The sequence below is a fragment of the Populus nigra genome, chromosome 6 (assembly GCF_951802175.1).
Source record: "Populus nigra chromosome 6, ddPopNigr1.1, whole genome shotgun sequence".
Classification (NCBI taxonomy): domain Eukaryota; kingdom Viridiplantae; phylum Streptophyta; class Magnoliopsida; order Malpighiales; family Salicaceae; genus Populus; species Populus nigra.
Genome location: NC_084857.1, coordinates 9593136 through 9619546, shown reverse-complemented (window position 1 = coordinate 9619546; position 26411 = coordinate 9593136). Strand labels below are relative to the sequence as shown.

Sequence of the window (26411 nt, the reverse complement as noted above, 5' to 3'; positions counted from 1 at the left end):
GATGCCCCCCCGAGTGAACTGATGGATCAGAAGCCTCATCTGCAGGTCTCCCGCGTGATCGAATTGGGTTGATCGTTGATATTATTACGGAATTCGTTTATTTTAATAGCTTAATTACTAAATAGGTGTTGTAACTCACTGGTTAATTGTGTGGTTTGAGATGAGTTCATGGTTCAACCCATACGTGCAACGGAACTATTTTCATATACCATGACTCATATATATATATATATATATATATATATATATATATATATATAAAATTACATATCATCTATAAGCCCATAACATTTTTTTATTGTTTGTTTTTATCTTTTAATTTTTTTATCAATTCTATTATGTATAATAATATGGTTTTTATTTTTTTCCTGGTTTTCTTGACTTTTTTTTTTATTTCATTATGTTTTATTTAATTTTATTATTAGTATTGAGTTGATGGTAAATTAATTTTTGTATTTTTTCTTATATAATAGAACTTTTTCAGCTTTTTTTTTTCAAATCTCATCATTTAATATGTGTTTTTATTTTATTTAGGGTTTTTGCCTCTGTTTTTTGATCTTTTGTTCCAATTTTATAATTTAATATGTAGATTTTATTTAATTTTATTCTTTGATATTGAATATAAATTAGTTTTTGTATTTTTTAGAATATAATAAAAATATTTTGGCTCCTTTTTTTATATTTTTTTCAATTTCATAATTTAACATGTGGTTTTTAATTGTTTCGGGTTCCTAAACTTTTTCTTTCAATATTATATTTTAATATGAAATTTTTATTTAATTTTATCATTTAGTATTGAGTTAATTTTTTTTTTAGACTTGCACAGATAACAAGGTCATATCATAATAATTTTTATATAATTTAATTTAAAACTCAAATTAAATAAATAGTTAGGTAAAGGTTTTCAAGTTTAAATCATTATATTGAGTTTCACAACAATAAATTGACGTAAAACAAAATAATTAAGATCATATTCGGGCCAGTAGACCAGTTAAAAAATTAATTAAGTCAAAATTCAATTAAGCTACTTGACCCGATCAAGACATAACTGAAAGGGAAGATTGACTTAAAAACAAACAAGAAAAAGAAACCTCGAACTTCTTTATTAATTATTTTGTTTACCAGCTCACCAAAATCTATATGCAATACAATTTAGTTTTTTTTATATTACATACACTTTTTTAATATTATTATTGTCATAATTAACCAACTAACTGGATCAACCTGTTCTCAGCCTAATGAGCTAATTAACAATTCGAAATGATTTTCGATCTCGATCGGGGTTATGTCTCGAGCTAGTCACAACAACTATGTTGCAAACCTAAAAAAACCCATGCTCCTAAATCTTTCCTTCTCTCTTCTTGCTGTGCTATATCCGCTAAATTGTACTCACTAATAGAGTGCTGAATATTGCTGACGAAACATAGCCTTCGAAAGTCTAAAATCCAGGGTTTTAGAAGGCAGAGTTCAAATGAGCTGATTTAAATATTTTATTACCCAAATGAAGAAAAAGAAGTATGAGAGAAATTTGATCCAATATCTCTCTAAAGAAAATAGTAATGCTAAGTATCGGGATCTCACGTTGATACATTGGCCTGTCAATAAAGACAATATCTTATATAAATGGGGTTGGATATCGTCCCGCCATTTTGCAATCTGACTTATTGTTATTTCCATACAAAGAAAGTAAAATGATAATGCCTTATCAGCTTTTCGGTGGACATTGAGCAAGTTTCCATATATTTATTCTCCCTCTGTTCCTGAAAAAGCACAAGTCTTAACCAACAACGGGAAGGGCGTGCATAGCGGCGGGCCACAAAGGATTGTCTAATACGAGGCTTTTACTGTTTATAGTTTTTCTTGGCCAACATATATTTTGTAGCACGTAAAAGACACGTTGCAACCGATCAAGCTACTTCGATTTTGGAAGATTGTTTATAGATTCCCTGGCCGTTGACCCGCTGATCAAGCTACATGGTGCTAGGATTTTTCAAGCAACATTTATATATTCCTTGTTTCTAGGCCATAAAATCCAGTATTCCGTCTCTGTTTGACCGGAACAATAGGCAGTAGGAGCTTTTCAGACATGGACAACCTCCTTGGCCTTCTCAGAATCCGGGTGAAACGAGGCAACAATCTTGCCGTTCGCGATCTTGGTACCAGTGATCCTTATGTTGTCATCACCATGGGAAAACAGGCTTGTTACTCTTCTTTTGATCTCCTCAAACTTGGTTATATGATTTGCTATTTTTCCCCAGTTTCTTTCATTTTCCCTTAATTTTTTTTTCTTGTTGAAATTTCGGTACACAAAATGGTTAATCTTTTTCAGCTGGCTGTCTGAGACCTCTAAAGAAATGAAACAGGGAAGCAGGCATGAAATTTTCTACTGAAAGAAATTAAAGACAGGAAACAAAAGGATTTTCACAATTGTATTTTGTTCAAGGAAATATATTCTTGCTCTAGAAATGAGAAATAAACAAGAAGAGGGTGAAATTTGTTCACCTAATTGAAGCCGTTGTTAATATCGACGGGCTTGGACTTTCCCAACCAAAGACTGATGGAAGAGGTTTTTTTCAAGAATGCATCTTGAACTATCATGGATGCCTATGAGGGGGAGGACATAGCCTTCTTACTTCCGGTTCCCTTTTCATAATCACAAATATGGAGGACGGGGTGTGGATTTTTGTAGGATTGTTCGATAGCTTGGACGTTCTTGATTAATTTTGCTCAAAACTTTATGGTTAATGATGGACTGCTAATGTGTCCGCATCATCATTTTCTGAGAGAATTGCTTTAGGGTTCTCTTGCTTATCTTGATATGAAGCTTTGCTTCAATATATTAAGGTGATCTAGAACTAGAAATCATGAATAAGTATGTTATAATTCATCAATATAAGTTAAATCTGCATACAGTCACTGCATATATAATAGAAAGTTCAACTATACGCAAGTTTTCTATATCTTGTCCTTTTTGTTCTTTTCGGTGTGTTCTCTCAGCGCTAAAATCACCTCAACTTTGGTGCAGAAATTGAAGACTCGAGTGGTGAAAAAAAACTGCAATCCAGAGTGGAACGAGGAGCTTACTCTTTCAATCACAGATCTCAATGTTCCAATCAATTTAGTAAGTATTAGCCCACAATATGTAGTATGTTTATGATGCACTCAGCAATTGAATTATTTCTGTGCTGTATTGCATACAAACAGTTAATGGTAAATTCAGCGAGATACCGTTTTCCTTTCTTTAATAACTTCGTTAAATATAACCATATTTTATTACTGTCAATTCTGAGTCCTTCTGTTTTGGCTTCCTTTGCAGACTGTTTTTGACAAAGACAGATTTACCGTGGATGATAAAATGGGTGAAGCAGAAATAGACATCAAAGCATATATCGCGAGTCTAAAGATGGGATTGCAAAATCTCCCAAACGGTTGTGTGGTCTCAAGAGTTAAGCCAAGCCGGAACAATTGCCTTGCTGACGAGAGCTGCATTGTTTGGGATAACGGCAAAATCCTGCAAGACATGATTCTCAGATTAAGAAATGTAGAGTCCGGTGAAGTGATGATTCAAATCGAGTGGATTAATGTTCCAGGTTGTCGGGGATTGGAAATTGGAGGTACGAGTTAAACGTGATTGCTATATGCTGTGTTGTATGCAATGTAGATTTCAAGCTGCCTGACAGTAAGCAACAAGTGATCTCTAGTGACATGATATCTGTGCTTCAATGTTATGGCTTCTAGTCTCTTACAACTGCATGCCACCTTCATTTTTCTTACCATAGACAAGCAACTTCAATAATTTGCTCAAGCATGTATGCTTAAACTAACTAAATTAACCCATGATATTTATTATTTTTGGAACACAGACAGGGAAGCACCATGGAACAGGTCGAAGAGACTCGACTGATCGAATGATTTTCCTAATTTTACCATCCACAGCGGTATCCTCTATGGGTGAGATGCGACTGCTCATTTATAGCGTCCTAACCGTGAAGATGATGACTGTTTTCTCTTGAATCAAGAATTACTTGGATATCTACTCCATTAATTTGGTGTCTTCTTTCTTTCTTGTTTTGGTCGTATTTTAAACAATTTTTTTCGATTTTTATGAATCACATTTTGATTTTTTTTCCAAGGATAATGGCATTCTCGAACTTGGCTTGCATTGTATTATATAAAAACCAATAAATTCTTATATAAAATCATATATCGTGCAACAATTATTCACCTGATTTTCTCAAAATAAGATTTAACTAAAGTTAAAAATATGAAAGTATCTTCAAGTTCAAATTATGGCCTAACAAAACAAAATTTAAATGGGTGATAATAATTTTTTTTTTGGGTGATAATAGCTAGCTTTTCCTCTGCAAAGAACGCGTCGCGCAGAAATTTAAAAGATAAAAACTAGCGGTCATCTTGGACTGCTCATCGTTCAAAATTTAAAAACAATTTGAACCCAATAGAATTTAATGGCGGTTTTGATCATCCAGTCATAGAATTGAAATTCTTGTATTTTCTTTCGAAAAAAGGTATGCTCTTTAACTTGTCCTGTACATGTGTTTGTTTGTGAAAGGATAATCTTATAATTTAGTAAAAAAGTTATTAAATCCTTACTACTGGGTTTTAAAAGATAGTAAAATCCATTCTTTTCATAATGGAAGGTAAAATATTTTGGACAAAATAGACATTTCCTAAAGACAAAATGATAAGAAAAAAGAAAAAAAACGAAAGGAGCTAGAAACCTATAACGGACATTTCCTAAGGAATATCCAGGACGTTGTTCTACTTGTGGAGAAATATCAATTGCATTGTCATGGAAATAAAAACAGAAACAATGAAAAATCTATAGGGATGTCTGGAAGTTTGTATATAGATATTTTTTCTTTTTCCAGGATAGTTATTGATTGAATTGTAGCGATATCATTTACGTGGCTAATCTTACTTGTAGTTCCTTGTCTTCCCAACTTGCTTTCTTGGTCCAACAATCTTCCATCGAAAACTTTCAAAGCAGACGAAGAGCACCAAATCGAACACAGAATATATCCATGCCTTCTACCTCAACAATATCCTTGATATCGGTATTGCAAAACAATGCCACGGAACAAGGTTCACCACTACAAAATTAAAAAATATAAACAGAAATATTTATAGCATGTTTCCGTTGGTAAATTACAGTAAATTTTATTGATTGAAATATTCCCCTGATGTATATCAAGAAAATTACAGTAAAAAAAAAATTAAAACAAAGTCAAAAAATATGATGACATGTCATTTATTCTGACAGAATTAAATTCCATCCCCAGACTCGTTGATAAATTGTTCACTTCTCAATTGCATTATTCATTATGCCAATTACAAAAGGAATCATTGATGAAATTTTTTTGTCAGTATTTTTCAGATAGCTCTGGAACTATTCATTTCTCAATTGTATTGTTAATTGTTGTTCTTTACATACAAAATCACCGACGGAATGAAAAGTCATTGGTGTTATTTGGTAGGTTGCTGAAATTTTTCTATTAAATTAAAAATTTAAATTAAATATTACAGACGAAATCACCAACGAAATGATTAAAAATATTAATATTTAATTTTCTGTCGGTAAAACTATCGGTAAAATGTCTCAATAAAAAGACTAAAATCCCTCGTTTCATAACAGACGAACCACTTCTTCTTCTTCTTCTTCTTCCTCTTCCTCTTATGTAAGAAACATGAACATCCCTTTCTTTTTTTCTCATTTCTCTTCAACTCCTTCTCTTCTCCTTCACAATTAGGTATGTCTTCTTCTCTTTTTTTCTTTCCTCTTCTTAGTTTTTTTTTTATTAACATATTTTATGAATTTTTTTTCTCTTTTCAGCTTCACTTGCAACTACATTAATGTAAGATTTTTTTTTCTTCTGTTTTTTTCATATGAAATTATTTTTAGTTGTTTATTTATTTGTTGTTGTTGTTGCTGTTTTTTTGTGTTATTTATTTGTTGCAAATTTGTTTGAGTATGTTTTCTTCTTCTGAGTTTTATGGAGTGTTGATTTATATTAATTTAATTATTTTCTAGTTTTGTTAAATAATTTTTTTAAAAAAATACTTTTAAATAATCACTGACGGAATTGCTTGCAATATTTTTATTAGTTATATAACAAGATTCCTGAGGAAATACCAATGGAATGGAATGAGTTATTTTTTTTATCATGTTTTTCCTGTTAGTAAATATATCCATTAGTAATAATATTTTTTTATTACCGACAAATTTACTGACATACCAAAACTTACTAACAAGATTTTCACCGACATAGTATTTTCGTATTTGATTCTATTACTAAATTAATTACAAACAAAATAATAGTATAAATACCACCAAAGAACTCCATACATAAATATAAGAATTTTTTTGATAGTGGTTCCATCAAATCCATTGCATTTCACGAGTACATTTTTGCCTGCTGGCCTCCACTTGCCAATGATGCATCCGTAATGGTAAGTTTGCTTTTGCGATTAGCATATGATACACACCTGCACGATCGATCTGGTGTTAAGAAGTTTAACTGCTGGTAATTACTTTGCAGATAAACCTCGCCCGAGGTGGAGGGGATATGATGGAAAGCAGCTCGCAAGTATGCAAATAGGCACCGCCAGAAAGAGTTGATTCCATCAGTACGTATGCAAAGCATCTCAGGGATATGAAGGTGTTTGGTATTGTGGTTGGAACTGTGTTTTGTTCCAACCATAATTTTTAATCGTTTGGTAAGTATTTGAAACATAAATTTTAAAGATGGGTCCCACTAAAAATTAAGTTTGTACCGCCGGTTCTGTGAGGCAAAAAATTACTGCTTTTCAATTCACTTTTGCCCGTCTACTGCCAAGGAAAAGAAAATCTCAAGAGCCCACCCAATTTCTTGTTTGCTTCCTTCATTCTCAGCTCAAGTAGGAGTATTTTATTGGCAATCATTATTATCCGCACACTGCCACATGGATAAATTAATTCTTAAGTTACTGTTTTGTTAATGTGAATTTTTTTTTTAATGAAAAACTAGTATAGTGAATTGATTTTACTTGCATAATTCACGTCACGTGAACATGAACAATAATTTTTTTTTGTTTTTTTTAAATTAGTTTAAGATAAATTAAATTTACTCATACTGTAATCTCAATTTTATTCATAATAATATTTTATCTAATTTTATTGCATGCTCAAAAAATCATGGAAACTGTAGTTCTTATCAGATGAATTTCATACGTAATGGAATTGTAGATAGTTTAATAGAATAATAAAAAATATTTTATATAAAGTATGATTTATTTCATGATGTAATAACAATAGTTAAATTTATAATATTTAAATTAAAAACCATAAATATTAATATATATTTTTTAAAATTATTTTATAACCTCAATTTCAAAAGCATTTTTAAGCAAACACATTAAACTATTTTTTATTCAACCTCAATTTCAACCACAGTTTTAACCAAACATATATTTTTTTAAACCAACCTCAATTAAAAGTACTTTTTATAAAACAATTTTTTTCAAACTACAATCACAATAACTACTGTAGTACCAAACACATCCTATGGGAATCATCACTTGCACTGTTGCACAACGGCACTCCCCTCAAAAGGATTTCAGGTTTCTCTGTCTCTCACAAGTTTCTCCCTTGTTTTCTTTTGTATATGAGCACGAGTACATGTTCTCTCGGAAGTTGTAACACAGCCAGCACACTCACCCACGCATCTTTAATTTGTTATATATACTCACAAGTAAAATTTAAGCCCTTAAAATGTGTGCTAGTTAGTGCTTCTTTGATATTTTGCTTTTATAAGTCCGTTCGAGTATATTTTAAAAAATGCATATTGTTGTAAAAAATATTAAATTAATATTTTCAAATGATTTTAATTTGTTAATATGAAAAATGAAAAAAATCTAAATAAAATTTATTTTAATATATTTTTAAATAAAAAATACTTTTAAAAAATAAATTGCATCACAATATTAAATACAAAATTAAACTACATATGTGTTGATGTATTATCATGAATTTGGCAGCTCACTAACAATCAAAATTCAGATTAAATTTTAATGTAGATTAATTAATTTTTTAATTCATAAATAGGTCAAGTGCAGTGTTAAATATTTTAAGTGTAAAAAATAAAAAATTATATTTGTTTTTCTTAAAAAGTGTAAAGAAAAAAAACACTAAAAAATATTATAAAAAAATAAAGATAAACAAATAATGATAAATAAGTCAAATATAAAGTGATAAATATACTAAGTATAAAGCAAAAAAATCTAATTATTTTTTCAAAAAAAAACCTCAATAAATAACAAATTTATCACCGCTATGCTACCCGCTATCAAATAAAAAGAATTAGAAAAAAATCCAATTATTCAATTTCTAAATTGAAAGAGAGTTTCTTTTAGTATATGTATAAAGTATAATATAATAATATACTAGCTGGTAAATAATTAAAAAGCTAACCAATGACATTTGTACAAATATTAATTTCTAATTGGACCATGTGTATAGTAAAGGAAATACATTGATCAAAAGTTTTACACCTAACAGCCCGCTTGGCCAAATTAACGTGTTAAGACAAAGGAGAAAAAAAAAGAAAGACAAGGAAAAATCAAAATTAATCACGCTTAGAATAGAGAACCGAGGCAAATTAATTTAGAATTTACTATTGTAAGTACAGTTTCAATTAAATGATAGATGGTGGAAAGAAAAATGGAAAAAAGAAGAAGAAACAAGGGATGGAAAGGAAGGACATGAGAATTAAGCGCGAGGTGGAAAGAATGGTGAGGGGGGGGGGGGGGGGGGGAAGGGGCTCCATGGTGTAACATCACATCGCTTTTGGTTTATTTATAAATATAAGATTGAAAATTTTAATGAAGATGGCATTGCAACACATCTGATTGAATATAACCCCATTTGTTCTTTGAGATCAAGCCCAAGGTGATGAACACCATGCATCTCCAAATCTACAGAAAACTGTTGACGCTGGAAATGGATCAGGAGGCGGCTTCCTCGCATGGGATGTGCTTGACAAGCTCGGTGCAGACACCTTTGGCTCGCTACACTTGAACCCTGATGAATTTTCCCCAACCACATTCCTAATCCCGAGGACAACACTGCCATGACACTAACTAGGGCTTCTGTGCTAGAAAATTCATCCTATCTTTGGAATTGTTTTTGACACTGATGTAGACCGAAGTGGTGTAGTTGATAAGCAAGGAACCGATTATTTCCTGGATGATGGTAAGCAGTGTGCTCAAGGATTAAAATCATCACAAATATTTGATGAGTTGAGTTTGTTTTTTTAATTAACGTGGGTGTATAGGTCAGGTTGTTTATATCTTGACTAATTCTATAAATTCTGAAGTTAATAATCATGTAAGTTTTCAGTGACCCTGAAATTTGTAAAATTTAAACTGGTAACTTTTAAAAAGTAAATTTAAGTTTTAACAAGTTAAGTTATAACTTTAAAGATTATAAGTTGTATTATTTTGAGTATAGTAGTAATGGATATAGTTAAAGTTTCTATTTTAGTCACTTTTAATGTAATTTTTTTAATTAATATAAGTATTTAAATTAATTTAAGTATTTTTTAATTAATTTATTTTTTAATTAATTTTAAAATTAACAACTATATAAATATATAAATAGTTGAATAACCGTTAGAAACTGAACGGGTGAACACCGTCGCTTTCGAAGGCAAGAGGTGCTGAGGCAATTTAGTTGAAGGCTGGGAAGCGGACTCATGTGGAGACTGTTGGTTGCGCGACGGAAGCCTCGTCGACTCAAATGACGACCCACCACCTATTGAGGCTCGTATGTACAGGCTGTGATCTAAACAAAAAATGATGTTTCCAACATTAATCCGTGATTAATAATTTATCTCTCTGGATTATGTTCAGTTTCAAGATCGTAGAACCTGGATTTATCCAGTCTACGAGGCATTTGCCTATGATTTTCTTTGCAACTCTATATCATGAAAAACATCATTACATATTTCTACAGTATGATGTATTTTTATAATTGTCCTACTAAAAGTTATACATTACATTGTGAGTACAGGTTGAAGGGATGTTTTTTTTTTATAATTAATATGGATGTCTGGATTAGTTTGTGTGCACCTTGATTAATTCTACATGTTCTGAAATTAATAATCATGTAAGCTTTCAGTGGTCATCATATAAACAACCACAGGGCTCAAACCTGAGATCATATAAGGAGCAAACCTTTTAGTCCCAAGCTATTATCACTAGATCACTGCCTAGATAATTAAGTTGAAAGGATGTTTGATAGTGCGGTTGCTGTTCAAAATGTTTTTTTTGAAAAAGTATTATAATAGCATTTTTTTTATTTTTAAAATAATATTTTTAACACTAACACATCAAAACAAATTGAAAATATAAAAAATTATTTTAAAATATAAAAATTAATAATTTTAAAATATAAAAATAAATAAAATAAAATTTCAGATTAAAAACATGGAATACACGGTTGGATACACTCACGTCAGAGTATTCACAATCCAAATATTGGATACAGTGAATATGCGATCAATGGTGCCTGGGGGTTGTCTATGTATGACTAAAGTTCTTGGAGACAAGTATGTCGCGTGACCTTAGCCCTAGGATTTATTCAAAACCGATTGCCGTAAAGGGGTGCTGTTTGTGTTTTATCTCGATTATAAATTGAAGAAGAATATTTAATTAATTAATAAGGTATCGGATGTTCTAGGAGATATAGCATAATGGTAAAAAATTTAAGATTTGTATAGTACGTTTTAAGTTAAAACATGTATTTTTTATAAGACCATGAGATAAGAGATAATTGAGATTTTAATTGTTTATGTGTATCCATAAAATATATTTTCAAGAAATAAAATTTTCTTGAATCCAGATAAAATAAAGTATCGGACTCGTAAGATAACTAGGGATGTTCAAGCAAAGATAGAATGGCATCTTCTTACCATTAATACAGAATTACAGATCATACAACACAAAAATAAAATAAAGGGAAGATACAAGCAATCACACGTGAAGTCACGTTCATCACTTTCCATCCACTTTCACAATAATTTACAACATATATGGTCGGGATTACGAATCACGATGAGAGTTCTGTGAATATTTCGCAATTCAGGATGGTGCTGGCCTGTGACTTGAGATATTAAGGCCTGTATAACATGTTTGGATTATCGATTTTCTGGCTAGGATCTTGAAAAGAATAAAAAATGATAGGAGGAGAGACTTTTAACATCTTGAATCACACACATCAAGGCATACATACGTTAACTTCACACAAAGCCCTCGTAAATCATATCACACAGCAAGGCAGGCTACTGAAACCTATAAATAAGAAGCCCCCACCTTTAAGTTTCAGTAGACCCCATGTACACAAGTTTATTGATAAATTAAAGTACATTAATACAGGAGAACAGGCGTCTGTCCCCACGACACCGCTTCTTTTTATTCATTCATGACAGGATTCATTCTAAATTCAGGACAGCAGCAGCAGCAGCATGCACGCATATGATACTAACCGATCATTCATGCCTGTGCTGTTGGTAGCTGGGTAAGGTGATGATCCTCAATGTCTTTGCTGCAATGGATGCAAAACTCAAGCAACGTTTGGGGATCTGGAACGTTCTCATTTAGCTTCTCATATTCAAAGGTCCAGTGAGCCAAGCAGCTGCCCTCTCCCTTGGGAGTAGCTTGAACGATAATTATGAAATTCTTGTACTCCGTGGTGATGTCTCCTTCAATCACTTTGAAGGTGGTTGACAGCTTCTCATCGTCTATAGCTTCAATAACCTCCTTAGCAGTCTTAACAACCCCATCTATTAATGTTTTTTGCATAAAAATTAAATTCAATGTCAGTACGTCATGAATCACTGCCTTGATATGTCATGCTACTCTTAATAATAATTTGTTTCTGAAAATGTATATGAGGTTAACCTTTCATCAACCTGAAAGTCATAAAATTTCTCCAACAATGGATTTACCCTAGATGAAGACAGAAATCGGTTCTCTTCTGATAATTAAAGCACAACTATAGATCATATATAGCTGATCTAGAATGATCAAGTCGATCACCTTATTAGGTGAGCGTATACAAAAATAACCCAAGTCACTTCCTCATGCTATAAACCATCTAAGAAATAAACAAAATTGTAGACTAATTATATATATATGATCAAAACCATGAACATATATATACATGATTAAGGAGCAGTGCAATCCTTAATATTTTGTTGGTCAGGGATGATCTATATATGACGACACAGCCTTACCATGTACATAACTCCAGCAGATTACAGTGCCCGGCTTCCCCCAGTCACCTTCATGCAGATCAACATTCTGTATCTTGGCAGGGCTCATATTGGAAATGTGGTGTGGTCTGCAGCTGAAGATATCATGAAATGTTTCAGCAGAAACTTTGATCTCTACTTCAGCCTCCATCTTACCGAAGAGTGTCATTTTGTTGCGCAGGTAATCAAACTATAAACAGTGTAAGCTTTGAGATAACAAAATCAATTATAGCAGGTGTAGGGAAAATGCTTTGGGATCTTATCCTTATAAAGACGCGGGATCAATTATAGATGATGAGATCAATTATTGACCTACATTATTTAGGGTTTTCTATATTTAATTCTATCTAGCTGGTTTCTTGCAGGTTTGTCTCCCCCGACTCCCTTTTTTTATATTTTATGTATAATTTATGCATAAATGCATAGATGATTCTCTTACTCTGCTTACTATTTTTAAAATGTGGCCATTTTGTTATAATAAAATTCACTCCTCAATCCAATAAGATTTTAAGGGCATGTTAACTGAAAATCTATATACGTCGATTATGGTATTCTAAGAAATCTCTGCAGTCTACTTCTTGTCAGAAAGATATAACAAATTAACCCGAGAATTAAAGCGTGGAACTGGAAAGTTCCATTGAATAAAAAATCAGTCTGTGAATAAGTAGTAGCTCAATTGATATTAATATTTCAATTCTTATTAAAAATTCTTGAATTTGAATTTTATTTATACATAAAAAAATAGGAAAGCATATATAACATGAAATTGAAGTTAAGAGAGAGGTCAATTTGTAGGAACAAGTAGGATTTATGTACATTACGTTTTTTTGTTGAAATTGCTTGATGGGCCATGCTGATGTGGGCTTATGGGTCCATCCATGCAACTTGAAGACAACAGGGAAAACAATTGAGAATTTTAAATAATTAAAAGGAGTGGGCAATAATTTATTGCGAAATTACATGTGCAGGTATGGCATTTAAGTTTGAGGGGTAAGCTTGTCCACAAAATAAATGATTTTTTTAAATAACTGATAATAAATAATCTCCGTATCTGGTGAGAGAGATTTAAGGGCATAAAAAATCGTGCACTGGTGATGATATCAAACTTCATGTATCAGATAATATTGCTACGTGGACAGTATAACAAAAGTCCCATATCTATTATCAACGGTTATTTTTTTAAAAAAATATATTTTTTATTTTTAAAATTTATTTTTTATATTGATATATTAAAATGATATAAAAATATTTATTAATTTAAAGCAAAAAAAATTAAATATTTTTAAAATTATTTTTGAGATGCAAAAAAAACCTTAAAATCAAAAGTATGATATCTATTAATGGTTTGAAAAAACAAGTTGGATAAAAAATTATTTAGGCATGGACCTTAATGTAAGAAAGTTATTTTCTTGTTAATATATTTTATATTTAGGCTTTCTATTTTTCTTAAGAGTAGATTTGAAGGGTAAAAGATAACATGATATAAAATATAACATGGATTAATTTTCTAACATGAATTTTAATTTAAATCATATTTTGTTTGAAGGATTCTACGGAATTGGTTGATTTGGTCAAGATTAAGTAAGCACACCCATTTAATTTATAGACGAGTCAAAATAGGTTTTTAGGATAGGTTTATATATACCTATGAACATGATAAAAAAAATAATAATAACAACTATATTCGTTTCTTTCCTTTTATGTATGTATATTTATTTGTCTATTTTTTTTTCTTATTCTATGGATTGGATTGGATTTGATCTTTCCTTCTATATCTTTGCAATTGTTGATTAGCTGTAACCGTACCTACTCCATCAGTCTCCCAGTTACCATGATCGATGTGCATTACCTAGCTGCTTGTATACTACCTGGTGGGCTTGGCTCTTCCATAGATTGGAGACCTTTCAGCAGCAGCCAGCAGGAGTTAATTTTGAGTTCTGCGACTGTCTCTAGCTTGCCTTACAGAGCCATGATTGTGTAGTAATATCTCACAAGAAGACAATATTTGAGAAAAGCAATTTGGCTGACTTGTCTCTGTGTACTAGCCACTCAGTTTCTGCTTACAGCTGGCTTCCATGCCTTCTGTAACTGTTTGATTTCTGAATTAATTAACAATGGAGTTGGTAGATTACAAGACATTTTCTTTGATTTTGTGTGGGAAATACACATAAATGATTGTTTAGCTTACCATTAAATCATTGAATAGAAAACTGAGCATTGAGAAGTAGGTTGGGATTAATATTTAACATTAGAGCATTCGTTAGCTTTTCCGTCTATCTATTCAATTATCGTGTTCCTTTCTCAGCGAATTCATCTCCAATATAAAAAACATGTAAAATCCAAGCAATCCCTACCACATAGATTTTCTTAAAGAAAAATCTTCAAACTTATTATAATCGATAATGTACAGCCCATGCAGAAAATGAAAGGCACGAGTAGTTGAGCAGGTGACAGACACTATGATGTCACTACACTTGGCTTTGCCAAATCCAAGATATATTGTGATGATTTGATTTGATGTGATATATCATATAGAAAACAAAAATTAAATAATAAGTGGCCAAAATATATAACTGCGATGGTCTGTATGGAGAGCGACAATGATAGCGGCGATTTAACTAATTTCCCACCATTTAAAGTTCTATTTTTTTAATTTCCGGCAATTAATTCCTTAATTTTGTGGTTTAAAGATCCTAGCTACAATTGGAGGCTTCAAGATTAGTTTGTCGCATGGATGCGAAAATTTGATGATGAATTTAGTACGATGAAAAGCATTATTAATAACTGGTATATATATGGGATAATTTGGTGTCCTTTATAAAAGAAGTCCTTTATTGCTAAACCAAGTGTTCTTAGTGTTTAAAAACATAAGTTTAAGGAAAAGATTGTTGAGATAGGACAAAGTTTCCTAGATAAAAAAGGTGTGTTTAAAATTTTTATTTAACTAGTTAATTTATATTTTTATTAGATTATAATAATTAAAATATTGTAATTTCCCCATAAATATAAAAACCAATACATGCAAAATTTAAAAGGGCTGAGTATCAATAAATAAAAGAATGCATGATTCACATCCTTGTGTTTTAAAATATTGTTGTTAAATCGTTGTTCAATTATTTTTAAATTTTATTTTTATTTTAAATTTTTTTTGATAATTTTAAATCATTTTAATATATTGTTGTTAAAAATATTTTTTAAAATAAAACATATTATTTTAACATATTTTCATATAAAAAATATTTAAAAATACACCCTCAGTCATCATTCCAAACATCTTTCCACACATGCTGTTAATTTTCAACAATTGGAGGTTCTGCGTTTTAGTTTTCCAACATCTTCGAGGCTTGCCCAAAAACTTCAGCTTGATTACTAAGCCTTATAGAGCGATTGGACATGCAAGTGGCACGGCAAGTTTATCTTCTGCAGAGCTTTCACTCTAATAACAGGAGTTCCTTTTCAGAGAGAGGACAGAGAAAAAAGGAGAAGTTTCCTTTATTCTAGCAAGAACACGAGAACATACGTGTCTTACTTTTTTAATATTTTAGGAACATCTTTTTTGGAAATGACCCTAACCGGTGAGGTAGAGAGATCATTTTGCTTATCCGAAACCAGGAGGTGATCCACCTTCTTCACTTCTCACTTCATCTTTGCCAGATACACTGGAAGATGATGATGATCCACATATTTGCACCATCAAGCTTCCACCTACAACAAGTTTTGAAAGATTACCACCCGACATCAACAATCAGGGAACAAGAAGCAAGTAAAGATATCTAGGAGGTGTTTGGAGGGGCATTTCAATCGGAGTTTGGGAAAATTTTGAAGAAATTTTTTTTTTTGTTTCAAATTGAATTTTTTATATATTTTCAAATTGTTTTAATATATTAATATCAAAAATAAATTTTAAATATATATATATATATATATATATATATATTATTTTAATGTATTTCTATATAAAAAAAACTTTAAAAAAACAACGCATAACACTATCTCATTCACCACCTAATTAGTTAGATAAGAAAGCCAACGTACTCATCCCAGTTCAAGTTATTAGAATGCCATCATCTAGGTAATAATGATATCCATATTTCGCTATCACCACGTTATTTTTTTTTTTTGTATTTCTGTGCGTCTCTCTGTTTTTTCTCTGTTTCCCCTGCTTTTCTTCCTCTGTTTTCTGGGTTTTTCTCCGTGGTTCTTGCTTACGTTTTTCTTTTTTTGCTGTTCTGCTCTCCCTTTTATAGAGATCGAGCTGCTGCCCCTAAAACCAGTCCTGCCTTCGCAGGACTGTTATTCAATCCACGAACGAGATCGTGGGAAAGAGACATGGTCCATGATTGTATCGGATTTGCTGCAGATTTTCAGCTCCCCTGTTGAATCGGGATGAAGAAAACAAGCACGACTATTCCACCTAGCAACGGTGCCGTTTCGGCAGAAATGGATATTTTCATTTTGACCCCTGACCTTTGAAAATTTAACAGTTCTAGTGATTAAAATTTCTTTTAATTTTGCCATTGGATTAATTTCAACTGAATCCCTAAATTATAACACTTTTTACAAAATAGTCTTTAATTTCTGAATTGTTCAATTTGATTCTTAATTGAATCTTTAACTTTTAAAATTATCTCTGGAAAAATCAGTTAAGATCCCTAAAGTAAACCTGCAGTTTCACTATGGTCCTTAGTCTTTAATCTCCTGAAATTTTATCTCTTATCAGCCCACAATTTTAATATTTTTTTAATCAAATCCCTGATTTTTTTAATTGACTAAATCAAAGCTTAACTAAGTCTTCAAACTTATCAATTTTTTAATTAATCATCTGATTTTATTAATTAAATTAATCTAAATTTTAATTAAAGTTTTTAATTTATTAATTCTTCAATTATTAACCAATTAACTCTCAAATTTAATAATTACAACGTTAACCTTCAAATTTTATGTTATATTAACCTCATTCTTAAATATATTTTTATCCATTTATTTTTTATTATTTATTTAAAAATTAAGTTATGACACTTCAGATTAATTTTTTATATATTTTTAGATTATTTTAATATATAAATATTAAAAATAAATTATATATATATATTATTTTAATACATTTAAATATAAAAATACTTTTAAAAAATATCACTAACACTAATAATATCACCGCCAAATTAGTTAGATAAGAAAACCAACGTACTCATCCCAGGTCAAGTTATTAGGATGCCAGCAGCTAGGTAATAATAATATCCACATATCCCCATGTTAAACACGTGGCTATTTTCAGTTTCTTGAATCCAGCACAGCGCCAGAAGAAAATCTATAATCTCTGGTTGATTTAGGTTTTGTTTGTTTACTAAAAAAAATAAATTTTTTTAAAAAATAAATTTTAGAGAAAGTAAATTTTAAAAAATATTTTTTAATATTTAATAATATAATAAAAAATAAGTTAGAAAATACTTTCCTTTATTTAGTTATGTTATGAAAAAAAGCTGGAAAATAACTTATTAATATTTTATTTTTTTCAAGTTTATTAAAATAATAAGAAATAAATCTTACAAATTAAAAAGTTGAATGAGAATGAAATTGAAAAAAAATATAATTTTATAAATTATCTTATTTAAAATAAATAATAATTAAAATAATAGAGATCAAATAAAAAATAAAAAAATTGAAAGATAAAAAAATTAAAATAATAATAATTAACATTTTATAAATTATTTCAAATAAAATAAGTAACAATTAAAGGAATGAGAACTAAATTTAATAAATAAAAAATTCTAATAAAAAAACAAAAAAAAAACAAATAACAATTATAAATAAATTACAGTTGAACCCTAATGAAATTTTCCCCAACCATATTCCGAATCCCGAGGACAACACTGCCATGGCACTAACTAGAGCTTCTGGCAGTACTAACTAGAGCTTCTGTGATCGAAAATTCAGCGGATCTTGGAATTGTTTTTGACACTGATGTAGACCGAAGTGGTGTAGTTGATAAGTAAGGTGTAGTTGATATGCAAGGAACCGATTATTTCTTGGATGATGGTAAGCCCTGCACTCAAGAATCAAAATCATCACAAATATTTGATGAGTTATAGTATATATTTTGAGTGTTCCATGGTAGTAATGGATATAGTTTAAGACTTTAAGTTTCTGTTCTAGTCACCTTCTATATAATGCAATCTTTAAATGTGTGTATAGGAGCATACGTGGTGGTGAAAATCACCATTGAAATGGTACGCATGGAATTAGCTGGATCGGTTGGAGGAATCGGCAACCTCATAAGAGATCTTGAAGGAACCATTAGAATCTGAACGGGTGAACGTCCTCGTCGCTTTCAAAGGCAAGAGGTATTGAGACATTCCGAAGCTATGTTGAGGTATACATATCATTTTAAGGAGGGACGACTTGAAGGCTGGGAAGTGGACTCGTGTGGAGACTGTTGGGTATGCGACGGAAGCCTCGTCGACTCAAATGACGACCCACCACCTATTGAGGCTCGTATGTACAGGCTGTGATATAAACAAAAAATGAAGGTTCCAACATCGATCCGTGATTAATAATTTATCTCTCTGGATTATGTTCAGTTAGTTTCAAGATCGTAGAACCTGGATTTATACAGTGAATATACAATCAATGGTGCCTCGGGGTTGTCTATGTATGACTAAAGTTCTTGGAGACAAGTATGTCGCGTGACCTTAGCCCTTGGATTTATTCAAAACCGATTGCTGTAAATGGGGTGCTGTCTGTGTTTTATTTCGATTGTAAATTTAAGAATATTTAATTAATAAATAGGGTATCGGACTCGTAAGATAATCGGGGATGTTCAAGCAAAGATAGAATGGCATTTTCTTACCATTAATACAGATCATAGCTACCGCACATCGAGCACTGCTTCTTTATTATCTATTATTGAGAAATAAAAAATATATTTAGACTTGGGTTCAATTTTACAAACTTTTTGTCCAAGCATCATTAATCCCTGGATAAAAAAAAAAAAAAAGCTTACAACATATATGGTCGAGGTACTTGTATTTGGGACTTGCAGTTGGTGCTATGTGGCTGGGTGAGGTGAAAGGGGCGAGGCATGAATTTTTTTTATTTGCTAGGATTTTGAAAAGAATAAAAAATTGATAGGAGGAGAGATTTTCAACATCTCGAATCACACATCAAGGCATTCATTAACTTCACACAAAGCCCTTTGTACATCATATCACACATCAAGGCAGAGTTTCAGTAGACCCCACACAAGTTTATTGAATATTGATAAATTAAAATACATTAACATAGGAGAACAGGCGCCTGTCCCCAGCACACCGCTTCTCATTATTCATTCATGCCGGTAGTCATTTTAAATTCGAGACGACAGCAGCAGCATGCACGCATATGATACTAACCGATCATTCGTGCCTGTGCTGTTGGTAGCTGGGTAAGGTGATGATCCTCAATGTCTTTGAGGCAATGGATCCAAAACTGAAGCAGCGTTTGAGGATCTGGAACGTTCTCATTTAGCTTCTCATATTCAAAAGTAAAGTGAGCCAAGCAGCTGCCCTCTCCCTTGGGAGCAGCCAGAACGATAGCTATGAAACTCTTGTACTCCGTGGTGATAATGTCTCCTTCAATCACTTTGAAGGTGGTTGACAGCTTCTCATCGTCTATAGCTTCAATAACCTCCTTGGCAGTCTTAGCAACCCTATGAATTTGTTTTGCATAAAAATTAAATTAAATGTCAGTCCGTCATGAATCACTGCCATGATATGTCATGCTACTCTTAATAATAATTTGTTTCTGAAAATGTATATGAGGTTAACCTTTCATCAACCAGAAAGTCATAAAATTTCTACAACAATTGATTTACCCTAGATGAAGACAGAAATCGGTTCTCTTCTGATAATTAAAGCGCAATTATATATGACGACACAGCCTTACCATGAACATAACTCCAGCAGATAGCAGCGCCCGGCTTCCCCCATTCACCTTCATGCAGATCAACATTCTGTATCTTGGCAGGGCTCATATTGGAAATGTGGTGTGGTCTGCAGCTGAAGATATCATGCAATGTTTCAGCAGAAACTTTGACCTCTACTTCAGCCTCCATCTTACCGAAGAGTGTCATTTTGTTGCGCAGGTAATCAAACTATAAACAGTGTAATCTTTGAGATAACAAAATCAATTATAGCAGGTGCAGGGAAAATGCTTTGGGATCTTATCCTTATAAAGACATGGCATAATTATACACCTAGACTAGTAAATGATGAGATCAATTATTGCCCTGCACTATTTAGCAGTTTTCTGGTTTATTCAAGGTAGCTTGGCCAATAAGAACAAACTATTTTAATAAATATTTGTTAGACTATGATATCAATTTGTAATCAATTCAAAATTATTAAAGCATGAACTTAAAAAAAAATATTAATGGATAGAAAACTAAATTATAAAGAAATTGAATTTAAACATAATAAAATAAATATTTTTAGACGAATACAAGTAACTCAAACTTTCAAGAACTAAACAAATTTAATCAAAGATTTTTTTTGAATCCATCAAAATATTGTTATCTTATTCAATTTATAATAGTAATTAAACGATTAGTATTTTAAAAAAAAATAGAATTTTAAATAGATTTGAATTAAAATTTGAAATAATCTTGACTGTTTTGACTGAAGGCTTGATTATTGTGTTAAATTTTAAATTTTACTATGCCACATGTCGAACTATCATAAACACGTGGATATTCATCGTCCACGTCGCCATTTTTTCTTAAACGTCATATCTACCGTTCAATTCATCTTTTTCAACCACTCATTTATGGTTAAAATTGGTCCCATGGGCCATGACCATTACAGAAGATATACACTATACTTGCAAATCCTTCTTGGTAACATGATCTCCGTCGAAGTAAAAATCCACTGCAATGTGCTTGTCCTGACAAGAATGCAGCCCAACACTAAATATTTTTTTTATATTATTATATTAAAATAATATTAAAATATTAATTTAAAATAAAAATATTTTTGAAACGCAAAAATAATCATGTTTTAATAAAAAAATTAAATCTAATTTTAAATAAAAAAAATTATCATCACTCAACTTCTGTACAATATAACAAAAGATAAATATTGAAGTGGTGAAGAATTTAGCTTTGTAATTTTTTTTTATTAACAGAAAACATAAATCATGTAACAAAAAACTAAATCATATTGAGAAAACACTGTAGCTTTACTCATAAAAAATTATGGATTGCAACAATGTTTTTTCATATAGGTTTTTTTATTTGTTTTTTATGATTTTTTAAAAAATTATCTTTGTTGATTTTTTTTTAATATTAAGTTAGTTGAGAATTTAGCTTTATAATTTTTTTTCTTTAAAACACCGTAGATTTTTACAGTATTTTCCTATATAGGTTCTTTTAGTTTTATTTTTTTAAAAATTATTTTTGTTGATTTTATTTTTTTAATATGAGCTGATTGAGAATTTAGCTATGTAATTTTTTTCTTTAAAACACTGTGAATTACTATATTGTTTTTCCATATAGTTTTTATTTTGTGATTTTTATTGTGATTTTTTTAAAAATTATCTTTGCTTATTTTATTTTTTAAAATATTAAGCTGGTTGAGATTTACAATTACAATTAAGCTAAATCATGAGGGGAAAGCTCTTGTAGCTTTCCTCACCAAGCACTGTGGATTGCTACAGTGTTTCCCGATATTGTTTTTTTGTTATGATTTTTTTTAAAATTATCTTTGTTGACTTTTTTTTAAATTATCTTTGTTGATTTATTTTTTTAACATTAAACTGGTTAAGAATTTAACTTTGTAATTTAAAAAAAAAAACACTTTGAATTGCTACAGTATTTTTCTATATGGTTTTTTGTTAAAAATTTTTTCAAAATTATCTTTGTCGATTTTATGTTTTTAATATTGAGCTGGTTGAGAATTTAACTTTGTTATTTTTTTTACATGTAAAGCCAAATCATATGGGGAAAGCACTTTAACTTTCCTCACAAAACAGTATGGATTGCTACAATGTTTCCCAACATGATTTTTTCCAAAATTTTCTTTGTTAATTTTTTGGGGAAAACATTGTAGTTTTCCTCACAAAACACTGTGAGTTGCTACAATGTTTCCCCACAAGTTTTTTTGTTATATTTTTTTCAAAATTATATTTGTCGATTTTTTTTTAATATTATAATTACAAGTAAGGCTAAATCATGTAGGGAAAGCACAATAGTTTTCCTCACAAAACATTGTGAGTTGCTACATTGTTTCACTACATGGGTTTTTTTTGTTTTTTTATTATTTTTTTCAAAATTATATTTGTCAATTTTTTTTTTTAAATTGAACTAGTTGAGAATTTAGCTTTATATTTTTTTTATTAACGTAAAAGCTAAAGTATGTTGTAAAAGCTAAATAATGTAGGGGAAAGCATTATAACTTTTTTCAAAAAATACTATAGATTGCTACTTTGTTTCCCCACCTGGATTTTTTTTGTTTTATTTTTTTATTATTTTTTCTAAAATTATCTCTGTTGATTTTTTTTTAATATTGAGCTGGTTGAGAATTTTACTTTGTAATTTTTTTTATTAGCAAAAAGCTAAATTATGTGGGGAAATCACTGTAGTTTTCCTCATAAAACATTATGGATTATTATAACTCATTCTATTTAGTCTCTAAGTTTTTTATCACTGACTCAATTTTTTTTCCTTATAAAATATTGGTTTCATCACATATTTATTTCTATTATTTATCTAATATTAGTTCATATAATTATAATATTATTAAATATATTTACTCTATAAATCTATATCAACACGCGGGCATGCATCTAGTTTAATTCTATTCTATCTGGTTGGTTTTCTTGATGGTTAGTCGCCGACGATTGCTTTTTTTATATTTTATTTATCATTATATTTAAGCATTTATTTGTTTACCGTGTTTGCGTGCACAAATACATAGATGATTCCCCGAGTACTCTGGTTACTATTTTTAAAATGTGGCTATTTTGTTATAATAAAATTCACTCCTCAGTCCAATAAGATTTTAAGGGCATGTTAACTGAACATCTATATACGTCGATGGTGGTATATATTCTAAGAAATGTCTGCAATCTAATTCTAGTTAGAAAGATACAACAAACCCGAGAATTAAAGCATGGAACTGGAAAATTTTATTGAATGAAAAAAGATTGAATTACATAGTAATTGGATCTAAATAAAATAAAATAAAACTTTTTTAGTTTATTCAAGGTAGCTCGGACCTCCAAGAACCACACCAATTTAATCAAAAAAATTTATTAGTTCATCGAGATATTAAACAAATAATATTTGGTTCAAGTGGTTCGGTGTTTGTCTTCTTTAAATAAAATCTTGAGTTCGAATTATGTGAATGAAATACACTATTATTGAAAGAACTTTACCTCTTAGTGGGTTATTCCGGCTCAACCGGATTAGTTAGGTTCCGATGTAGTTCTAAATACCAGAGTTTAGACAAAAAAAAATTCATCAAGATATTGTTATCTTATTCAATTTATAATAATAACCAAATAATTAAAATTTTAAATATATTTGAAATTCTAAAATACTAAAATTTTAAATAGATTTGAATTCAAATTTGAAAAGATCCTGACTATTTTGATTAAAAATTTAAACTTTAAAGGTTGTAATGCCACGTGTCATACTGTCATGGATTAGAGAAAAATGCATTTCCCTCTTTTTTCCTAAACATCATCCTTAGTTTTCCTAAAAAATTAACGTATGAAATTAAAAAAAAAATATTGAATGACAAAGACTGAATTACAAAGAAATTTGATCCAGACAAAATAAAATAAATGTTTTTAGGCAAATAGAAGGTAGCTTGGGCTTCTAAGAACTGAACCAAATTTAATCAAATATTTTTTTTGAGTCCATCGAAATATTGTTATCTTATTCAATTTATAATAGTAATTTAATGATTGGTATTAAAAAAATAGAATTTTAAATAGATTTGAATTCAAATTTGAAAGAATATTGACTATTTTGACTGAAGGCTTGGTTATTGTGTTAAATTATTGTGTTAAATTTTAAATTTTACTATGCTACATGTCGAACTGTCATAAACACGTGGACGTTCGTCGTCCACGTCGCCACTTTTTCTTGAACATCACATCTACCGTTATATTCAATTCATCTTTTTCAACCACTCAATTATGGTTAAAATTGGTCCATTACAAAAGTCATGCACTCCACTTGCAAATCCTTCTTGGTAACATGATCTCCGCCGATGCAAAAATCCACTGCAATGTGCTTGTCCTGGCAAGAATGCAGCCCAACACTAAATTGACACAACAGAGATATGACAATAGGCTGTCGCTCAACTGATATTAATATTTCAATTCTTATTCAAAATTCTTGAATTTGAATTTTATTTATACATAAAAAAATAGTACAGCTTACATAACATGAAATTGAAGTTAAGTGGGAGGTCAATTAGCAGGAACAAGTACATTATGTTTTTTTGTTGAAATTTCTTGATAAGCCTTGCTGATGCGGGCTCCTGGGTCCATCCATGCAGCTTGAAGACAGCAGGGGAAACAATTGAGAAGTTTAAATAATTAATAGGAGTCGGCAATAATTTATCGCGAAATTATATGTGCAGGTATGGCATCAATGTTAGAGGGATAAGCTTGTCAATGATATTTAAATAACTAATAATAATTAGAAATTTATTTGATCTCCCTGTCTTGCTGAGAGAGATGTAAGGGCATAAAAAATTATATATATATATATATATATAGAGAGAGAGAGAGAGAGAGAGAGAGAGAGAGAGAGGAGTATGTATATAGAAACAAGCATGAGAAGAAAAATAAAATTGAAAATATTTTAAAAGGACAAAAAATTAAAGAGAAATATATTCTTTTACTTTAGATGCAAGCTAAAAAATTAAAAATCTAACATTTTAACCAATGACTCGGAACTTTCACGCCCATGTTCTCTCTCCTCCACCAAGCCGAACGCACACCTGACCACCACTCCATTCACTCCTCCTATATCAATTGTAACTTAAATTAGAGTCGACTTAAAGTGAATATGGTTCTCAGGTAAAATTATAAATGAAACTTTTAAAAATATTTAAGATATATTTTTTTATGTGTATCGGACAAGTAGGGCATTGAGCATTCTTCATTTCATTTATTAGAGTCTTTTGTTAAGTTGAGATAATTTTATTTTATAAAATATAACTGATAAATATATTTTACTTGTTTTTTAGGGTTTTGTTTGTTAAGTGAGGGTACTGAACCATTACCTAAATTACCTATATGCTCTGGCCGGCTCTAAATGGAACCACCCTAATTCAATTTTTGATAAACCCTTGAAGAGGGAAACAGAGAAAAATTGGCTGAACCATTAATACTAGTTTACATACTAGTGATTTGCTGATGGCTGAACCATTTTTTAAAAACGTAAAAAAAAAAAATTTGAATTATCAAGAGTACGAGGTTATTATGCAATGCAAGATAAATTTTTAAATCTTTTTTTTTTGAATTTTTTACCTTCCACGAGTTTCCAATAAAATATATTTGAGAAACTTGGATGATTTTTTTTTAATTTTAAAACTAATATTAAACGATAAAATTAAAAACAAATACAGTAAAAAAAATAAAAGAGAACACTACCAGAAAATTAATAAATACAAACGGAAATACCAAGGGAATATTTCCGTCGGTAAATTTTCGAGGGATTTTACCGACGGAAATATTCCCTCGGTATATACTAAGGGAATTACCATAGAAAAAAAAATTAAAACAAAGTAAAAAAAAATAATGACGTGTCATTTTTACCATCGATAAATCCATTTGTAATAAAAAAATTATTACCGAGAGATCTACCGGCGGAATGAAGCGGATAAATTTATTTTTTATTATCAACGAATTTATCGACGGACAAAAAATTACCGATGAAAGATTCACCGACGGAGCATTTTCGTTGGTGATTCTATCGATAAATTAATTACGACGGAATATGTGTCTTACGCCTACACATGCCACACCATGTAAAAGAGGAGATGGTTGTGCATCAAGTGAGATGATGGATGGCTAAATTTGACCACCGGGTGGCATCACATGCACCCTAAATGG

At 30.5% G+C, this 26411-nt stretch overlaps 3 protein-coding genes across 3 annotated transcripts; 1 reads left to right on the top strand and 2 right to left on the bottom strand.

Annotated features, from left to right (window-relative positions):
- The first annotated feature begins 1702 nt into the window (after nucleotides 1–1702).
- On the top strand, nucleotides 1703–4224 carry LOC133695670 (protein C2-DOMAIN ABA-RELATED 7-like). Its single transcript, XM_062117593.1, has 4 exons — nucleotides 1703–2197; nucleotides 3026–3121; nucleotides 3317–3614; nucleotides 3864–4224. The coding sequence occupies exons 1-4, from the start codon at nucleotides 2087–2089 to the stop codon at nucleotides 3902–3904; spliced, it is 546 nt and encodes a 181-aa protein (XP_061973577.1). The 5' UTR covers nucleotides 1703–2086; the 3' UTR covers nucleotides 3905–4224.
- A 7021-nt stretch (nucleotides 4225–11245) lies between these two features.
- On the bottom strand, nucleotides 11246–12578 carry LOC133697854 (MLP-like protein 43). The gene is made up of 2 exons (XM_062120665.1): nucleotides 12291–12578; nucleotides 11246–11837 (listed from the first exon to the last, which is right to left on the bottom strand). Exons 1-2 carry the CDS (start codon nucleotides 12475–12477, stop codon nucleotides 11548–11550), a joined length of 477 nt encoding a protein of 158 aa, XP_061976649.1. The 5' UTR covers nucleotides 12478–12578; the 3' UTR covers nucleotides 11246–11547.
- Nucleotides 12579–19445: 6867 nt separating this feature from the next.
- Nucleotides 19446–20536, bottom strand: LOC133697826 (MLP-like protein 28). Its single transcript, XM_062120631.1, has 2 exons — nucleotides 20216–20536; nucleotides 19446–19992 (listed from the first exon to the last, which is right to left on the bottom strand). The coding sequence occupies exons 1-2, from the start codon at nucleotides 20413–20415 to the stop codon at nucleotides 19692–19694; spliced, it is 501 nt and encodes a 166-aa protein (XP_061976615.1). The 5' UTR covers nucleotides 20416–20536; the 3' UTR covers nucleotides 19446–19691.
- Between the last annotated feature and the right edge of the window lie 5875 nt (nucleotides 20537–26411).

What these genes read in the sequence shown, in the direction of transcription:
- LOC133695670 (XM_062117593.1), top strand. Translation starts at nt 2,087, where the DNA reads ATGGACAACCTCCTTGGCCTTCTCAGAATCCGGGTGAAACGAGGCAAC. An exon ending in TCAATGTTCCAATCAATTTA is followed by an intron (nt 3,122 to 3,316) that starts GTAAGTATTAGC and finishes CTTCCTTTGCAG; the next exon opens with ACTGTTTTTGACAAAGACAG. An exon ending in TCGGGGATTGGAAATTGGAG is followed by an intron (nt 3,615 to 3,863) that starts GTACGAGTTAAA and finishes TTTGGAACACAG; the next exon opens with ACAGGGAAGCACCATGGAAC.
- LOC133697826 (XM_062120631.1), bottom strand. Translation starts at nt 20,415, where the DNA reads ATGACACTCTTCGGTAAGATGGAGGCTGAAGTAGAGGTCAAAGTTTCT. An exon ending in GTTCATGGTAAGGCTGTGTC is followed by an intron (nt 19,993 to 20,215) that starts GTCATATATAAT and finishes ACAAATTCATAG; the next exon opens with GGTTGCTAAGACTGCCAAGG.
- LOC133697854 (XM_062120665.1), bottom strand. Translation starts at nt 12,477, where the DNA reads ATGACACTCTTCGGTAAGATGGAGGCTGAAGTAGAGATCAAAGTTTCT. An exon ending in CTGCTGGAGTTATGTACATG is followed by an intron (nt 11,838 to 12,290) that starts GTAAGGCTGTGT and finishes AAACATTAATAG; the next exon opens with ATGGGGTTGTTAAGACTGCT.